The sequence below is a fragment of the Anguilla anguilla genome, chromosome 13, assembly GCF_013347855.1.
Source record: "Anguilla anguilla isolate fAngAng1 chromosome 13, fAngAng1.pri, whole genome shotgun sequence".
Taxonomy (NCBI): Eukaryota; Metazoa; Chordata; class Actinopteri; order Anguilliformes; family Anguillidae; genus Anguilla; species Anguilla anguilla.
The window spans coordinates 5828783-5849561 of record NC_049213.1 but is presented as its reverse complement, the minus strand read 5'-3'; the positions used below and the strand labels follow the sequence as shown (position 1 = coordinate 5849561).

The following is a 20779-nucleotide window of genomic DNA, read 5'->3' as shown; positions in this document are numbered from 1 at the left end:
AAAATTATTTACCGTTGGACTTTTATAGCAGTGATGTTGTAAAAGGCTTTTTTATGTTTTACTTATTTTTAAATGCTTTATCATTTGCGTATACAGGTGATTGAAATCCCACAGCTGTCAACGAAAGAAGAAAATATGCCTCATCATACAAATAGAATTTTCTCCTTTAAAGTCCAGTCCGGTCTAATCTCACACCTCAAAAAACGAACGTCTGTAGTTTTAATGGATTCTCTGATTTTTAATTAACTTCACTGACAGACACTGAACACCTCTGAACTGCCTCTGAATTTGAAGAAGGCAATTAGAAGAAAAGGGGAAACTGAAAAGTCACAGTGAGCGTTGAGCTGAAATAAGGATGGTCCTATTTTTAACTTCACCCTCTGTGTAAAAAAAGAGAATCTAAAAGCAGACTCGAGATACATGAAGCTATGGTCATAAAACTGCCACCATCGAGTTGTTTGCCCAAAGACCTGTGACAGAAAGGGAGCAAAGGGGTTGCTTTTTATATTAAAGAGAAACATTGAGGTCTAGTTTGAAATGCTGAGTTTTTAGACACGCACGGCCAGTGTATCTGAATTCTTGATTGATTGGGGAGGGTTGTGCCACTCTCGAGGGATGAGAGAGGAGAAGAGCCAGGGCTGCAAGGAGCGGCTGTCTGGAACTGGAAGAAGATGGGACAGCCAGCTGGGGAGGAGAGGACGCTGAATGGAGAGGTCTGCTTGTCTGCTGATAGGAAGTGGCAGTACTATAGCACACAGCTTGGTATGCCAGTGTGAGAGATCTGAACTGAATGTGGGCAGCCACCGAACCTAGTTATGGGTGTACAAAAGTGGGGTGTGAATTTCGGCAGGTTGATGACCAGGTGGGCAGCAGGCAGCACACACACACACACTCACTCACACACGCACGCGCACACACACACACACACACACACACACACACCAACAATGGCAAACGCTGGCAATGCGTCATTCTGGTTTACCGCTCTCCCTCTCTCTATCACTCAAGCTTTTTTCTTTCTTCCCCTCTCAACTCAGTTATATTCAATTGCATTTTATTGGCTGGACAACCACAGGAGTTTTTGCCAAAGCACATACAAGTATCACACATGACAGTGACTTTGACAATATACAGACATAGCCTTAATGAAAAACAGCAACACTGTGACTGAGCGACTGAGTGATGAAGTTGCACCATTGGTCGGCCGATTTGGTCCAGCCATATACTAGGTTTTGACCTGGTCTTGTTCAAATCTAAATGATCTGCCATCCCTTTCTAAAAACTCTTTGTATGCGTCTCTCTGGACACAGAGAGAGCAGATGGGACAGCAGAAGCCAAACCAGGTGAATCGCTATCACAACAATTAAGGAAAATATCAAAGACTAGAACACAGCTTTTTCCCCCTTTACAAAGCAGTCAGTTTTTTCACTGAACCCTTCTAACAACCAAAGCTCATTCAGTAGGTTTTACAGAACCCCAGCACTGCTCAGTATCTGCAGAACTTCCCTGTAAACACAGCTTGGTGGACCCAGGCTAATTCTGACACATTACAGGGCTGTGTTGTAATTGATTAACTTTCGCTAATCGATCAGCTAAAAAATGTTGGTCCGGCATCCTCTGCTGGGATCCCACCTCTTTACGATAAGCCAGATGAAAGCAGTTTTTAGAGTACCAAACCTCGCCGACCTTTTGGGAACAATCTTTTCTAACCAATTACATCAACTCGGCGAAAGCGGCGATTAAAACCAGCTAATCAAGCATAAACAATGAGGCGCGGGGGAAGCGGCTGAATCAGGAGAGGAGGCCCGTGCGAAACCTCTCACTATTCTGGGCACCATTTTCTTTTTCTACTCAATACATTATTCATTTTATGATGCCCCAACATTGAAAATAATGTACTTTTTCGTGCTATCCTCTTTTAAGTTTCAGCTGTAGCTAATTAAACACTCAGCAGCGGATATGCTTAGAAAATTGAAGACAGCTGCTAAATTACACAGGCGGTCACTCCCTGCAACTGTTCAATACCATTTCTCTTTTTGCAGGAAAACCAGCAGACTCAAGCCAAGTAACTCACTAGCCAATTAAGGCTTGGCTGCACATACATAAACAGGAGTTCTAATTTCCGAAGTATCTGTTAATTAGTTTTTTTGCTTATCTTCTTTTTAACCATGAAGCTGCTGTGAGAGACAGTATTTTTCGAGAGAGACCTAGCCAACAGAACATGCTTGCAAGGTTTCAGTACAAAAATGTGTTGTACCAAAAATGAGGATGAAAACCAGAAGTGAAAAAACATTGAACTCTATATATAAAAAGTAAACTAAAACTAGCAAATTCAAGGAGGGAGACACAGTGGTGCAGCAGATAGCAAGTTCAAATCGGCACCAAAGGGCCCTTCTGCGAGGAGTTTGCATGCCCTCCCCGCGTTCGTGTGGGTCTCCACCAAGTACTCCAGTTCCAAAGACATACAGTAGGCTAACTGGGGACTCTAAATTGCCTGTAGGTATAAACGCGTGAGTGAATGGATTGTGTGCCCTGCAATGAATTGACAACGTGTCCAGAGTGTATTCCTGCCTCTCACCATCTGCATGCTGGGATAGGCTCCGGACCCTGACCAGGAATAAGCATTTTAGACAATACTATAATATCAATATAATAATTGTATTGATAACCACTTTGTTAATGAGGTCTGTAACTACTGTAGATTTACTTTGATAAACAATAAAGCATTCTAAACAGAAGCATCTTCTGCATATTCCTTTACGCAGGTTTCCAATGACACAGATTTTGATATTGTTGTACCAAAGAACAAATTCAGATTAGAAAAAAGATGAATGCTGAAATGTTTGTAAAACATTTGAGAATACAGTTAATTATTAACAGGTTTCACAAACGAGAGCCATCATGAAGCAAACCATTAAGAATTTCGGTTTTAGCTATGAATGATCACCCAGCAAAAAACGTTCATCAAATTTAACAAACAGCCAATGCAGTCGCTTTTCTTATCAAGTCCTAATCTAGAGCTCACAAAAAAAAAATATTATTAGCAGCTTACAATCATTTTAGTGTGCTTATGGATATATTCCATATTTCTGTCATTTTTATTTTTTTAAAGTTCTGCACAATTCCTTATCTTAATACCCTTTAAAAGACCTTGGGTATTGCAAATACATGTAATTGTGGCTCATTCAAATCCTATTCTCTGGTGGAGCTCTCAGCAAATTAAAAATGAAGTGTGTCTGCAATAACTTTATTTTTACACAACAATGCCTATTCACTGTTTTAATGCACTTAACTTTTTCCTTACTTTCCTTTTTTTAAGATAAATATAGAAAAAAAGATTACATTTGTCATCTTTGAACTTTGACATTCTTTCAGTCTTTTTTAACCTTGGTACACAATTTAATGTCTGCCAGCTTATTTCCCACTGAGCCGTATTTCTGAATTTGCATTGTAAAGTTGCCTTTTCTGTCCACATCTCCATAATGGTTTATGAATTTGTGTGTATATCCTTTTCAGTGGATATTACTTATCATTTGAATAATATATAATATTAGGCTGGAGCCAGTATATATGTAAGCAAAAAGTGTAATCACGGCAAAACTTTATTTGATAAATGCCAGTAAATGGTTTCAAATGATTTTTTTCCATATCTAGACAGACAGCCTAACAGCTGGTGAATACACACTAAATGTTTGGATCTGATTAAGGTTTAAGGATGAAATTAGGGAAAACCACTCAGCCCAGTGTTACCACAATCCCTGGGATTTTGGAAAGCGTTCACACCCTGACTAAAGTGTAGCAGCCTTCCCAGAATGCAACGTGGTCTGAATGAACAAAAGGGTACATTTGGGTTTCCAGCTCTACCGACTGAGGAGGGCTAAGGTTTGAAAGGTTTTGATGTGCAAAGCGATCTCCATTACCATTAGAATTTGGACTAAAAAGAGGTCTGTTTCCAAAGCAACACTTAGAATTTCTGTACATTTAACCCTTCCCCTGTGATGCTGGATTGGAACTGGACCTGGGCCCTGTTTCACAAAGCAGAATTACTGAGTTAGCTGGATAACTGCGGCAAAAACCTGCAACCTATATTTGGAACATGAATTGAAGTAAAAAGAGCTACTCTGGGTTTTACTCAGTGCAGTTATCCAGCTACCTCGGTAATCTTGTTTCATGAAATACGTCCCCAGACAATGTGGTATGCATCAGCAATTGAGGCCTAGCTATATTGTTTATGTTACCAAGCCTAAGAGAGGTAGATACTACAGCCTCCTCCAAACAAATGATTAATATTCAACAAGTAAGGAACCTCCAGGACAGTTTGCCAAGACTAAGGTTTGTCCTCTTCTTCAGATCTACCTTTAACTAATAATTTTTCATTTGGCCATGCGTGGCAAATTGTGGTCACTCACTCACTCACGGACGATCTGAGAGGGACGTTTAGTAGGACGCATGCGCAGGTGGTGCTTCGTTTAGTAGGAGTAGGCGAAACGCAAACATGTTAGGGTTAGCTAAAGTAACGTTAGGCAATAAAGCTGTGCTTAAAAATGTTGTGCCGTTCGAAGTGGTGATTTCGGGAGATGCAGACAGATAAACGCATCTCACTAACTACGTTAACCTAGTTAGCGTGTACGGATCGCCAACTTTAGTTAACCTAGTTTGCACGTACGGATGCTATCCTGCACGCATGAGAAGGAGCTAAGGACACACAGCTACAACCACCGATACAGATGAATGGACACACGGAGGACAACAAATAACGTTACAGAGGTGAAGACATGCCATAGCTACCCAGCTATACAGTTAGCACAGTTGCGCTGTGGGTCTGGAGGGTTTCGTGCTTGTTTTTCAAATGATGAATCACATACTCCTGTCCTCCACCCCCCCCCCCCCTCAGTCACAAAGGGGAACTAAAAACAGCTGAGCCTGTAGAGCAGAGCCACTGCAGTCTCTCAGAGTGTTCTCAGGCTCTTCTCCTCCACTCCCTGCACTCTCCACTCCCTCGATTAACAAAACAAATGTGATTGAATAGTAGTGGGGGGCCCAAATTTTCTCAGGAGCACCGAGCCGCCACGTCAGGAGAGCTCTCGAGGGCGGTGACGCGAGCTTGCGCGGCGTCCTCGCGTCAGATTGTTTGGTGGAAGCTGATATTACCGCCACCGTATTTGTCCTCGCGTCAGACTGTTTGGTGGAAGCTGATGTTACCGCCACCGTATTTGTCCTCGCGTCAGACTGTTTGGTGGAAGCTGATGTTACCGCCACCGTATTTGTGGGTTGTTTTCACATCGCCTACCGCTGTTCCCCAAAGCAATCACAGCAAACATTGTTTAGAGAAAGAGAGGGGAGAGTCTCAATTGGATTTATGACCAGGAGCACTTTAATTTTTCAGACAGAGGCTTAAGACGCGAGGAAGTACCCGCAGAGGGTCTACACTTTGCCGTACAGGATCAGGGAGTAAATGATAGAGGAATAAGTATCATTTCTGAGGGGCTCTGGGATTGTTTTCTTCTGTGCGGTTACCTCCATATCATCCATACTCCAGCCTTGTGTGCCCAAGGTTACACCCCTCCACTCTGAACCAGGGAAAAGTGGCCAATCAGAGCCACAAACCCCTCCCACTCTTTTGGGGAATAGCCAATAATTTCTAAACAATAACACCAACTCATCAAGTGAAGGTTGCCAAGAGGTTCACCCTTGAAAAAAGCACCTTTGTGAGAGAATCTGACCAATGGCTAAGCTGGCACATACCTGTGTGGCCATTCACTGCTACAGTAAGTGTTATCAATGTGTGACTTTGGTTTGTTGTTTTAAGGAATTTAAGAAATGTGGTCATTGTTGTGTGTGTGTGTACACTGTTCAATATGTACAACTTCAAACAAACCTCAGGGAATGTTCTGAGGATCAAAAAATGATTCTCTGGGAAAACAGTTCCTTCCCTCACCTCATCTGGTGTTGAACAACTGGAATTACCCTGTAGCTGAATGTAGAATGACACTGCAGCCTCTCAGTGTCTCTCCACAGACCTGCCACTGCATACTTAAGGTTTCCATGTACAACCATCCCAACTCTTCTGGCAGTGAAATTTTAATTGCAAAAGCACCATCCTCCCTGACAGCAGAATGTAGGACGTTACGATTAGACGGAGTAAGTTTCTTTCATCGCTCTTTTGATCTGTTTAAAGACGTTAACAAAAATCTTCCCTGTTTAAGACTCCAGATGCCAGCTGCAACAACGTCCCTCTGTGACCATAAAAAATCCAGCACATCAGAAATGGCTGACGATATACTGTGTGCTCTGTCTGTACACCACCTCTCCTTACTTCATTCATTATTGTTATTAAACTTTGGATTTCACCTTTTGGTCCTGAATGTTCCCCTATGTTCTGGTCCATTCCTGGTATGATTTTTTTCTGTTTCGGCTCTGATGATTAATGATGACAGATGATTGAAGTTGGATGATGGATGATGATGGATGGATGATGTCAATGATCAGGAGGATGATGATGATGACACATTTATTTGAAGATTGTTTTGCTTACATGGTGGGCAAAGCCCTTCACACAATAAAAGTAAAGTGACTGAAAAATAATGTAGAATAAAGACAATAAGCATTACATAAGCATGAAACAAAACAGTAAAATAGTTACACAAAGTTTAAATGAATCAAAAATGGGACTTAATATTCTGATTTAATTTTAAAAGTCAGAGCCCTGATTATTTTCGGCAGAATACTCCATAAAATTGGAGCCCCATCCAGGAATGCTTTCTCACTCCTTGTTTAAAAATGTGTCTGGGAAATGAGATGTACTTTTATTGAGGATCTAAGACAGAAGGTTTGAGTTACATTATGATTGTAAGAGATCTGCAATGCATTCTGGGACTCGGAGTAATAAACGTATTCATTTGGATTTGCCTCCTTGTGCAAATGTGAAGACACCGGTCTATGGAAGACACACACAAATGCATATGGTAGCTGTTCCAAGTGTGATTTCTCTTGCTTATTACTGGTCAAAGCACTACATCGCCATAGAAACGCCCAGCCCTCACACTCAAATCCATCAAACCTAGCAAAAGCATGTACACCGTGGCTTGTGATAACATAAACTTGCTATTCTACATTTTAAAATGTTTATATGTTTACGAACCCTGTGGTAAAGCACATTAAGTCAAGCAAAGTAATCTAAAGCCCACAGGTTCATTGAATTATGCATTTTCCATAATCTTATCTATCTATTTATTTACTTAAAATCATAGTAAAACAGATTAAGGAAAACAGATTAATCCTAGATTAAGTATACCAACACACTTCCCCAAACTTGCAATGCATGTCGGCTTATTTCCAAAAGAAAAAAGGAACTAAGCAAATACAACTCATGTTGCCTACTTGATGCTGTTTACCCATAGGCCGTATAGTGTGTACCACACTTCTGCACAAAGCAAGAAATTACCAAATGTCAAGATTATTGTATTTCATAAGCAAACAGCTATAAAACTAATCTCCTAAAACCAAAAAGGGTTCTTCATTCACCCCTATATGTCCGTTTTTGTCATGCAGAAACCATGACAAAAAGGTTCTTAGAAGAAACTGTTCTATGTGCAACCCTCTGTAGAAGGTTTTACAGTACATGCAACTCCTCTGTGGAATCTTTATTTCCATTCAACCATCCACAGAAGGCATTTACTAATGCCAGATGTTTCTTCAAGTGAACTAGGATCAACACAGGACAAAGACCCCTTTCAAAACATCCGCCTCCCCCCCCCCCCCCCCCCCCCCACCCCATGGTTTTTATTATCTTCACAGCAGTACATAAACTTTATTAAAAACAAAGCATTCTGAAAGTGGACAAGCGGACAAGGGTAAGAGCCCTTTTTTATTTTTTTATTTTTTTTTATTTTAAAGAATGCCCAGGGTTACATGAGGTGGAAAGTGACAAATGATAAATCATTCAGGAGAAAAGATTCTATTTTGGTGATCCTAATTCTGGGAAATTGCATCAACTTTCACACCTGTTAAACCACGATAAGATTCTGCAAATCAGTAATGATGAAATAAAATGGATGAAATAGCAGTCAAATGCAGCAGAGGTGTTAATGAGATTTCTGTAATCCAGCGTGTCTGTGATCAGCTTTCCAGCGCAAAAAAACAATTAAGAGACGAATGCTGAATAGAATCCAGCTATTCATGAGGATCCCTAAATGAGTCACTGTGGAGTTTCACAAATGCAAAACACTATCACGACACACACACACACACATACACACACACACACATAAATACAAATGCACACACACACACACAGACACACAAACATACACACACACACACATACAAATACACACACACAGAAAAACAAATACACATAAACAAACACACAAATACACACAGACAAAAAATACACATACACACACACAGACACACAAATACACACACACACACACATACACATACAAATACACACACACAGAAAACACACACAAACAAACACACAAATACACATACACAGAGACACAAATACAAATACACACACACAGAAAAACAAATACACAAACACACAAATACACATACACACACAGACACACACACAAATACACACACACACATACAAATACACATACAAATACACACACACAGAAAACACACACAAACAAACACACAAATACACATACACACAGACACAAATACAAATACACACACACAGAAAAACAAATACACAAACACACAAATACACATACACACACAGACACACACACAAATACACACACACACACATACAAATACACACACACAGAAAAACAAATACACATAAACAAACACACATACACACACACATACAAATACACACACACAGAAAAACAAATACACATAAACAAACACACAAATACACACAGACACACAAACATACACACACACACACACACAAATACAAATACACACACACAGAAAAACAAATACACAAACACACAAATACACAGACACAAATACACATACACACACAGACACACAAACGTACACACACACACAAATACAAATACACACACAAAGAAAAACAAATACACAAACACACAGATACACATACACACAGACACAAATACAAATACACATACACACACAGACACAAATACAAATACACATACACACACATACATACATAGTGTACACATAAACTCAAATATACATACGTACATGCACACTTTAGGAAACATTGGGTAGCATTGCTTGGGAATACAGCTTGTTTCATTTATCTGAGCTATCTGACATAGTCATGTAACTTGGCACAATTTTGATATCAATGCTTTTAATTGCAGGCCTATATTTGAATGAATGACTTATAAACATGCTTTGTATGTGTGAGCAACTTGGCAATTTTTGTACTTGGAAAATGTACGTTGTTTTTCATCTGACGTTACCAGTGCTCATCTGCAGTTTCTATAGGACCGGCAATGTCACATAGCGGACCAAAGTGCAATGCTGATTATAGTGTTTCATTTGACAGCTGTCTGTACTGTTATGCAGTCGGTCTGTCGGGTCGTTAGCAAGGTAGCTAACGTTAAACTGGGTTAAAATGCTGAAAGCGGAACTGTCTAAAGTGTGGGTGTATTTTATTTGTATTTCAGTAATATGAATGAGTTTCCCGCAAAGATTATACAGATCCAAAAGCAATAGTTTATATATTTAATTTGTAGTTACCCAGGTAGGCCCATGTACTGTAATGAGTGAGAGGTTTTCATTAGTCCGAGGAGGGCTCGAACCTGAGCTGTCACACATCTAAAAGCGTGGCAGGCAGGCGCACTACCCAGTGAGCTGGTAAGGAAGGATCCAAAGTTTTTATTGGCTGATGTACCTTAAATGTCCAATGAGGAGACACATTATTTGTGGGCTGGGAGCATTTGTAATGATGTAATCAGGCAGGGAAAAAAAGAAGACACAAAATCCCCTTAGTCTGGGGCTTTATTGTGTTGATGTGTGAAGTTGTTTGTGAATTCTGTCTGTTGAAATGCGGTCAGAATGTACAGAAATTAATGTTTTTAAGGGCTGAGAGTCTGCGGTCATTGTGGCTATTTCTGTAGGGAACCCTGAAAAGTGCCAAACTCCCAGTGCTGTATAGGTATGAGGCATGCTGCCCTGCCAAGGCATAACTTGGCATACCTGCCATCCCCATAAACATGCGTGTGCGTTATATAAACGCGTACATTAATACTGTACACACAAACCAGCACCGCCCAAGTCTGAAAGCCACAGGTGTCCCCTGTTGCTCCAGAGCAGCAGATTGCAGTGTCTGCAGGGGGGTGTCTAACGGGGTCTTTATGGGACACCCGTGCACCATCTCCTGGCTCACACACAGAAACGAAACCGAGGGCAACACGCGCGTGGGGCCGCATGGGGGCGGAGTCCACCAGGGGGCGGCGTTTATCGGCGTGATGACGGCGAGGTTTCACCGGCGGCGCTAATTACACGGAGATGAAAGCCTGTTTATCGCACGGCTTACCGGACTTAGCTAAATCGCTTAATTGCTTAATTGCTTCCACTCGTTATTTCCCCCCCTTCCCTTCTGAAGTCCGCTCCTGTTCTCAGCGACACTCCGTCTCTGTTCTCGTCAGCCCATCGCCGACGTGCCCCTTCCTTTCAAACACCTGATCCCGCCCGCAGCCTCAGCGTACTGCGGCGAGCCTGGCTCTGCGGGGACCCCAGCTGCAGTGCCCTCACTGCTCCCCTCACTGCTCTCTCACTGCTCCCCTCACTGTTCACCTCGCTGTTCACCTCACTGTGCCCCTCACTGCTCCCCTCACTGCTCCCTCACTGCTCCCCTCACTGCTCTCTCACTGCTCCCCTCACTGCTCCCTCACTGTGCCCCTCACTGTTCCCCTCACTGCTCTCGTCACTGCTCCCTCACTGCTCCCCTCACTGTGCACCTCACTGTGCCCCTCACTGCTCCCTCACTGCTCCCCTCACTGCTCCCCTCACTGCTCTCTCACTGCTCCCTCACTGCTCCCTCACTGCTCCCCTCACTGCTCCCCTCACTGCTCTCTCACTGCTCCCTCACTGCGCCCTCACTGCTCCCCTCACTGCTCTCTCACTGCTCCCTCACTGCGCCCTCACTGCTCCCCTCACTGCTCCCCTCACTGTTCACCTCACTGTGCCCCTCACTGCTCCCCTCACTGCTCCCTCACTGCTCCCCTCACTGCTCCCCTCACTGCTCCCTCACTGCTCCCCTCACTGTTCACCTCACTGTGCCCCTCACTGCTCCCTCACTGCTCCCCTCACTGCTCCCCTCACTGTTCACCTCAGTGTGCTCCTCACTGCTCCCTCACTGCTCCCCTCACTGCTCCCTCACTGCTCCCCTCACTGTTCCCCTCACTGCTCCCCTCACTGTTCCCTCACTGCTCCCCTCACTGCTCCCTCACTGTTCCCCTCACTGCTCCCTCACTGCTCCCGTCACTGCTCCCCTCACTGTTCCCCTCAATGCTCCCCTCACTGTTCCCTCACTGCTCCCTCACTGTTCCCCTCACTGCCCCCTCACTGCACCCTCACTGTTCCCGTCACTGTTCACCTCACTGTGCCCCTCACTGCTCCCTCACTGTTCCCCTCACTGCTCCCTCACTGCTCACCTCACTGTTCCCCTCACTGTTCCCCTCATTGTTCCCCTCACTGCTCCCCTCACTGTTCCCCTCACTGCTCCCCTCACTGCTCCCGTCACTGCTCCCCTCACTGTTCCCCTCAATGCTCCCCTCACTGTTCCCTCACTGCTCCCCTCACTGCTCCCTCACTGTTCCCCTCACTGCTCCCGTCACTGCTCCCTCACTGCTCCCCTCACTGTGCCCCTCACTGCTCCCTCACTGCTCCCCTCACTGTGCCCCTCACTGCTCCCTCACTGCTCCCCTCACTGCTCCCTCACTGTTCCCTCACTGCTCCCTCACTGCTCCCCTCACTGCTCCCTCACTGCTCCCCTCACTGTTCACCTCACTGTGCCCCTCACTGCTCCCCTCACTGCTCCTTCACTGTTCCCTCACTGCTCCATCACTGCTCCCCTCACTGTTCCCTCACTGCTCCCCTCACTGTTCCCTCACTGCTCCCCTCACTGTTCCCCTCACTGTTCACCTCACTGTGCCCCTCACTGCTCCCCTCACTGCTCCCTCACTGTTCCCCTCACTGCTCCCTCAATGCTCCCCTCACTGCTCCCCTCACTGTTCCCCTCACTGCTCCCTCAATGCTCCCCTCACTTTCCCTCACTGCTCCCCTCACTGCTCCCTCACTGTGCCCCTCACTGCTCCCTCACTGCTCCCCTCACTGTGCCCCTTACTGCTCCCCTCAATGTTCCCCTCAGCTCCTTTTCCCAGCTGCAGAGCACACAGCTCCCCTCACTGCGCCCCTAAGCTCCGTGTCCCAGCTGGTCTCCAGCAGGAGTTCTCAAAGCCTGCAAGGGACTGAGACAGCTGTGTGCGTGACTGTAACAGTATCTATGAAGTAAACTGCTCTTACCCCACTATGTCACCCATTTGGTAACAGGTAATGTGAATAGTATCTTGGGAAATGCTGAAAGAAATATATGTGCTCAGAAAAATTGAGTATTATACCTAAACCTACAGCAGACGCTCGAATGTTTACCATATATGGACACTGCACGCCCTTTAGCTTTTAGATTTCTTTGTTCAATAAATATTAGACAAGCTCCTCAAGTGACCAGCCTAACAAACTGAAACCAGACAAGGGGCCATAATGAAAATAGATGAGTACACTGATGTAACTACGCTGGTCAAACAGTAGGAGGCCTCGGTGAGCTTGAACTGCTCATCAATTACATTACATTCATTGGGCAGACGCTTTTATCCAAAGCAACGTACAATAAGTGCATACCGAAGGTCACTGGTGCAACTACAAAACACAGGTCCGATAAGGTACAATACTCATTTTCTACAGTCATGAACACATTAAGGCCAGTTCACACAGTAAACATTACTCTGACCTAACCTATGCTAAGTCAAAGTAGGAGGCATGACAAGCTACAACATCAAGATAATGATACAAGGTACAATAAGTACTGGATGGAGGTACATGTAACATAAAAGTTCCATCAATCAATCACTCAATCCCATCCCAAAATAATGTCCTCTCTCAGTTTGGTGACCACTGATGATGGGTCTCAAACAGTTTAACCATTCACTTATTTATAGAAAAACAGAAGTTTTAACATACTTCTTGTGCCTACAGTACGCAATGCAATGAGACCAGTGGCACTCAACACAGTCCAATCACATTCCCAGTTATGCGTGCATTGATTTGCACTTAAGTATAAAAACATCCTTTGCACGAATACTCTGAGTTTAAAAGGCAGCAAATTTACTCCATCAGAGTAAATTATTCTCCAGATTAAATGTACTCCATAAAATGTAAATTTAGCACTAAAATGTTTCTGTGTATGCGGCTCAACAGATCCAACGATCACACATTCTAGGCTCGTTTTCGCAGCAAAGCCGTACTGAAGTCGATCACCATCTGTTTGTCGACAGCCGTGTCCGACTGGTGTCAATCATTTTCCTTCCTTCAGAAAACTTTATACCCCCCAGATAAGGAAATTACCTATGCAAGAAGTGAATCTCGCCAAACTGAGCCATTAATGAACAAAAGGCCCTTTTCAGGTTACCTTCGGCGGTTGTTACCAATTTGTGGAAAGTCGAGCTGTTTCAGCAACTAACTGTAAAATGTGAGAACATTTCAGGAATCCCATTTCTAAGATAACACCTTGCGCACCCTGGGGGCTTAATGAGTTTTATCCCTGATATCCATTTTTGGTTCTCAGAATATAGGCTATTTGTAACAGTTGGAATGTTAGGGCAAATGTTCCCAGCACATATATTTGTGTATATTAGCCCCCGCCCGTTGCATTCTCTTTTATTAAGGACGGACTGGCGTTTTTTTTTTTGTTTTTTTTTACACTAATATACATGGTTTTATGGGAATGCAATCATGACTGACAGGGACAACATTTTTGTAACATTTGGCCTTGTAGCCTAAATGTTACAGAACTCTCCCTTGAAGGATTTGGGTATCGACAGACTGGGATGGCAGGTGCCACATACCTACATAGCACATACATACTCTCGCAAACACTGAGAGTTTGCCACTTTTCAGGGTTTCCTCACGGAAATAACCGCAATGACCACAGACTCTCAGACCTTAAAACCTTCATTTCTGTACCGTCTGACCAAAATTCACAACTTCCCAAACTTACGGAATTTTTGTTTTTTTCCTCCTTCTTTTTCCGGCCGATTACATCATCACAAATGTTCCAGGCCCACAAAGAATATGTTTCCCCATTGGGCATTTACCAACATTAGCCAATAGAAACATCAGATACACAGGCAAAATGGAGATACATGGAAGTGCATAGATTTAATAAAACATTGTGGCCTTGGGAGTGGCTTACTAGAGGCGCAATGGGTAGAGCATTTGCCTATTTAGGAAACATTTTGTAGCGTTGCTTTGGAATACAGCTTGTTTCATTACTGTGAGCTAATTATAGCCAATTTATTATTTCTTGTAACTTGGCCTAATTGTGATATCAATACTTTTAATGGCAGGCCTACATTTTGCAAATTTGAATTGATGACTTAAAGACAGTGCTTTGTATGTGTGAGCAACTTGCCATTTTTGTGTGTGGAAAACATGTTTTTCTTCAGATTTTACTCTACTTCATACAGCATTACATTGAGCACAGTGCTGCTGAAATCTAGGTGCTGGCCACTGTTCAGATCTTTCCCATCCATTTTCCTTCACAGAAGACAGGGAAATCAATGTCCTTTCAGTTGAACAAACAGTCTACTACAAACCAAATTTCACATGTTTTGATAGATGTTTAGGATCGTAAATGACCAAATGACAAAAGCTGTTGAACTGAATACACTCCTGGGACAGGGCAGGGCAAATGGTTCTCCACTACAGCTTTACCAAACTGCTACCAATTGCCTGCTAACACCTGCATTAACATCTCCCACCTGCTAAGGGACTACAGATGACAATTAGCTCTTGAGCTCACTCTTGACACTGTACCATTTGACGCAACTGCGGAAATGTTGTTTACTGTGTGTTGTCCCTTTTAAATAAATAAATAAATAAAAATTAAAAAAATAAATTACTTGTTGATTTATTTATAATACATTTACATTAATCAGACTTCCAGTAGAATCAAACCACAACTCCCAAGCTACAAGACAATTAATCTTGACTATAAATATATCAAGTTTCCCTGGTGACCTATCTTTACTGAGCTCAGCAGCAGTAAATATATCAGATTTCCTTGGTGAGCTTCCCTGATGGTCTGCACTCTCACAAATTCATTTGAAATTGGCTTTTCTATAATGTCCAGTGCTAACCAACAACCTGCAAACTACATGTACCTTGTTCAGGTGTTACTAATATATATTTACCTACATATTTCACATATAGCATCAACACCTTAATCCACATCAATACAAAATTATTTGATTTCCAACCCCATAATGTATCTGATGCCAACAAATATTAAATTATCATAAAGTAGGACACGTTTTCAAACTGAGCTCACTAGTTTGGATCTACAGCAGTCCAAAATAACCTTTCTTCTGTTTCTGGTTTCATGTTAAATTGGCTACTATTGGGTTTCCATCTGAAAAAAAATGCTCTGTGCTCTGTTGATCTTGCTTGGTGTAATTGAGCCTGCCAATATGACCACAAGGTGGGGTTTGCACTTTTTGAGAGTATTTGATTGGTTCTAATACACCAGACAAGATCAGTAAAGCATAGAAAAGTATTTGAATCCAAAACAAATACGTATTTGACCTAGGTCTGGTCACAGCTGATCTCTAGCTTGACAAAGCTAGTTAAACTGGTAGAGTATGCTGTTAGTCAAACTTGCGGACTAGCTGATTGTATAGGCTGGTCAGCTGGTTGACCACCTATACGCTGGTCAAACCGGTTTAAGCTGGAATTTTCAGCAGGGTGAAGACGTGACATACTGCACACAGTAAAATGTTCAGTGTTAATTCGACTCTAACAGAGTCGAATGAGTTCTCTGTATGAGTTGATTTAACACTGAACATTTTACTATGTACAGAACATGCCTGAAGCCCAGACCAAAATTTAGAGAGGAAGCAAATGTTATAAGAAGGCTAAAGGCTACGTAAACCACATAGAAATTATGGTTTTTTTTCCCCCTCCACAAGATGATACTATGCAGGGAATTATGATATTATGTATGTTTGAATGTATAAATGTGATAACTGTTTTTGTTGTTCTTGTTTTATCTACTTATGTCTGTGTTTTTGTCTGTTTTTAAGAGTAGCACTGAGGCAAATTCCTATCAACTGTGTTTACATGGCAATAAAGTATTGAACTTGAACTTAATCAATTTAAGCCCATGGACAACTAAAGTTGCCGAAGTCTCTACCACTCTTTTTCCATCTGTGAATATTTTTTGGATGACTACGGAAGAAATCTCTGGGAATAATCTGGGCATTAATGGGTTAACAATTTAAATTGCTTTTCCATCACAGTTTCCAGCCGGTTGATCAGACCTTTCTCTTCTTTAAACTCTGGACTTAAGATTTGACATACTGAATCTCAGGAGACTACAGCAGTCATAAACAGATTTTCAAAAACTGTAGTCCACAATGAACATGATTTCTTAAAAAAAAAAAAAAAAATTAAGTGAGTCTGCTGACGCATTATAGCCTATATTGAATATTTTTTACTGGGCTTAAATTCAGTATTAGTATTTTGCCAGTGTACAAATGACATTTCTGTGTATTTCTGTTTGGTCAGATTGACTGGGTGATTTTAATCACTTATAAATATACAGGCTTATTTATGCAACATACAGGCTGTATGTTATTTGATTAAAACCCCACCAGCTCAAAAACGGAGCAAATAAAACAGAAGCACCACTTCAATATTCGCATGCAGAGATAAGTGGACAGAATTCCTGGCAGAAAAAAAGAGTTCAGGGAGACTAGACAACATACCAGCCTACTGACGCTATTGCCCCAAGCAATAATTACAGTATGTAGCCACTAAAATTATATGGGAGACCGTTTAAAGTCACAACTTCAAAACGGTAAAATTAAATGCACACTGGCGGTCGACTATTTCTGAAATCAGAGTGAACTCTGGAGTATGTTCCATAAGGTTAACGCAACTTCACAAAGCCCTTAAAAACGTCTTGTCTGTAATCTGATTTGCTTTGTGTAGGTTTCGCATATGAAGATTGCATGTAGTAGGCTAGCCTGGCACTCAGACTTGACGTTGACTACACACCTTCTGTTTAACAGCGCCAGCAGCTCTCCGGCGTGGTACAGGTCATTGCGCGTCACGCGGCTGAAACGGAAGGAGTTCAGGTTGCAGACGGTGATAGCAGGGAAGATCATCAATGGAGCAGCCACTTCGTCCAGTTTAGTGACGTGCGGGTACTCGAAGTAATACTGTACGCGGTCCACGCACACGTAAACCAGGAAACTCGCGGATCCCAAGAAGAACAAAATCCACAGACAGCGCTTGATGCAGATCCGCTCGTAGGTGAACATGTGAGAGAAGCCATGTAAGGTGGACCTGCTAGCGAAAACTTCAATGGGTACAGGCTTGTTGCTGTCCATCTCCTCTGGGTCTACCGTGAGGTCCATTACGACCAGTCGGCTACCTTTCGTTCAAAAGATGAAGAATAAAAACTGATTGCGGCCGGTAATTTCACAAGAGGGTTTGCTGTCCGTAAATGCACGAGGCTTAACACATAGTCTGCTTTTGTTATCACAGAGGCGCTTTGTAAATGTTTTGCGCGTTCAGTTTTGAGAAATCCACAGGTAGCTATCTTTTTTCAAACATTACTCAGACTCCTTGACATTCAGTATCCCACTTCGTGGTATGCTACTTAAGAAAACTCTAAACAAGAAAGAAGACCGGACACATTTTCTGTTGAGACAGCTTTGCTTAGAATCATACCATTTCCCATTTGATATCAAACGGCGTGGGAAGCGGTACAGCGATACCCACGCCCGCCCTGCTGTTTTAAAGTTCGTTTCAGAGCACTAGCCTACACCCAGGGGTTGGACAGCATTTCTTGTCATGCATCCAGATGTTTGAAGCGACTGGTTTAACAGTGACAATGCTGTTGCAGCACAGTTAGAACTGATAAAGCTATTGACACAAATGCACACATCAGAAATACAGCCCTGGAACGCGTTTAGCTTATATAACAAATATTACAACCGATGGCTAACAATGACAACAAAATAGTACAAGATCAGCTTACTCTTAAGGACGTATAGGCCACGTACAGTGAATCGACTGCCTAGTCTCCCACCTGTGCGAAACAGATAAGAAAACGAAACCGCTAAATTAAGTTTAAGTAGATGTCCAGCTTTCCGGCTAATGGATCAAACTGAGGTCGCTCAGAAGAATGCAGGGCTGGAACCGAGTAGTCACCGAAGCAAAACCAGTTAGAATATAAAACGACTGCATTCTGACTCCCAGATTCCACGTCCCGATGGTTTAAGATGCAACAACAAAGCTGTACGCTGTGGTGTGGTCCTTGAACGACGCCTGAAAACAATTAATTCCGTATGCAGTCAAGGGAAAGCCATAATCCAAGTGCAAAACGAATGTAGCTACGCCGACCCTCCAAGGGGAGGTTATACCGTTAGGCTATAAGACACGACCGCTGCTAAATTCCGACAATTTTCGGTCTGCCACAAACCAGCGAAAGATGAAGGATTCAATGGTGTGTGCTTTTAGAAGGGGCTGGTTGGGGTTGGACTCTTCCCCTCTGAAACCGCTATTAGGCTATCTGGTAAACTTGGAGCTGTGCTGATGACGGTTCGTTGTCTCGCATACGTCTGGTTTCGTAATATCGATGTCTGTACGAATCAAAAGGTCGAAATTAAACCAACCGGGAGACTTAAAAGGTATGAACTAAGGAGAGGAAGCTCTTTAGCCTCTCCCGCTTACTGTGATGCTTACCAGAGAGAGGAAGAGCGGGGGGGGGGGCGCTGCATCGTGGAAAGATGCTGATTTCTAGCGCTGACGTGAGCTTTAAACGACATATGTCTGCGGATGGCTCACACAATGTATAGCTTTCTGACAAACATTCAAGGCAGGGATCACAAAAAATGCATTAAATACAATAGAATTTCTGCGTAACAAGTCAGCCTGGACGCCTGTCAATTTACGCGCGTCGGTTTACGTTTGATATGACATAACACTGCACACAGTTCACTAGAACACAGTGAAGAATTGTGTAGTCTGAATAAATTGTCTGGTTTCTGCGGACACCCAGCCTGTTTGTTTTTGTTTGCGCGCGCATGTGTGTAAGACGCTGAACAGGAGGCAGAAGATGCTGTTCCTAACCCATGAACAAACATAACCCAGTCGTGAAATTACCCATCGTTCCTCTCTAATCACCACATGACACAGTGTTGACTGTAGCTGTTAGCAATCGAGGAGACATGTATTTAATGATTGATAATAAACTGTATTAATCTTTATGAATCATTACTGTATTACTCCTTGGGTAGGGGGCACAGATCGAACCTATTTTGAACAAATCCATGCAGTCAGCAAAGACAACAGGCTGTTTTAAACGCAACTGGAAGCCTTATCAGATGAAGCATGTAAACATATCCAGATTTTTAGTAATTAATCAGGACAATGATTGTCATACCCTAAATATTTCCTAAGTAACTGAACCAGAGGCAGAGGATTAGGTTATGTTAAAAGCACACGCATCAAATCAAATCAGTTTTATTTGTGTAGCACTTTTTACAGAAAACTCACAAAGGCGCTTTACAGAGTGGCAGAAGTGTCACATCAAGACCTTTGAGACTCTGACAGCTGAAAGAATGGCCAAACGTTTGAAAACAAAATCAAATACTAGTGGTAATACAGACATTCTGTTTTAGTGTACATCCATTTTCCCAATTAAAATTGAATTAGTGCTTCCCCCCCCCAACCCAGCAGTGCTGTACCCTCAACCTAGCAGTGCTGCACACCCCAACCCAGCACTTCTGTACCCCCAACCCAGCAGTGCTGTACCTCCAGCCCAGCAGTGCTGTACCCCAACCCAGCAGTGCTGCATTCCCAACCCAGCAGTGCTGTACCCTCAACCCAGCAGTGCTGTACCCCAACCCAGCAGTGCTGTATCCTCAACTCAGCAGTGCTGTACCCCCCCTACCCCCCCCAGCCCAGCAGTGCTGTACCCCCCCACCCCCCCCCCAGCCCTGCAGTTCTGTACCCCCCTACCCCCCCAGCCCAGCAGTGCTGTACCCCCCCTACCCCCCCCCAGCCCAGCAGTGCTGTACCCCCCCTACCCCCCCAGCCCAGCAGTTCTGTACTCCCCTACCCCCCCCCCCAGCCCAGCAGTGCTGTACCCCCCCTACCCCACCAGCCCAGCAGTGCTATACCCCCCCACCCCCCCAGCCCAGCAGTGCTATACCCCCCTACCCCCCCCAGCCCAGCAGTGCTATATCCCCCCTACCCCACCAGCCCAGCAGTGCTATACCCCCCCTACCCCCCCAGCCCAGCAGTGCTATACCCCCCCGCCCTTCCCAGCCCAGCAGTGCTATACCCCCCCAGCCCAGCAGTGCTGTACCGCCCCTACCCCTCCCAGCCCAGCAGTGCTGTACCCCCCTGCCCCTCCCAGCCCAGCAGTGCTGTACCCCCCCTACCCCCCCCAGCCCTGCAGTGCTGTACCCCCCCGCCCCTCCCAGCCCAGCAGCGCTATACCCCCCCCAGTCCAGCAGTGCTGTACCCCCCCTACCCCCCC

At 43.7% G+C, this 20779-nt stretch overlaps 1 protein-coding gene across 1 annotated transcript in view; it reads right to left on the bottom strand.

Annotated features, from left to right (window-relative positions):
- LOC118211306 (acid-sensing ion channel 1) overlaps positions 1-18978 on the bottom strand; it is a 172620-nt gene extending 153642 nt beyond the window's left edge. The window contains exon 1 of the mRNA XM_035388422.1: positions 17284-18978. Within this exon, the coding sequence (XP_035244313.1) occupies positions 17284-17645 (362 nt within the window). The 5' untranslated portion in view covers positions 17646-18978. The remainder of the gene's footprint in view (positions 1-17283) is intronic.
- Positions 18979-20779: the final 1801 nt, after the last annotated feature.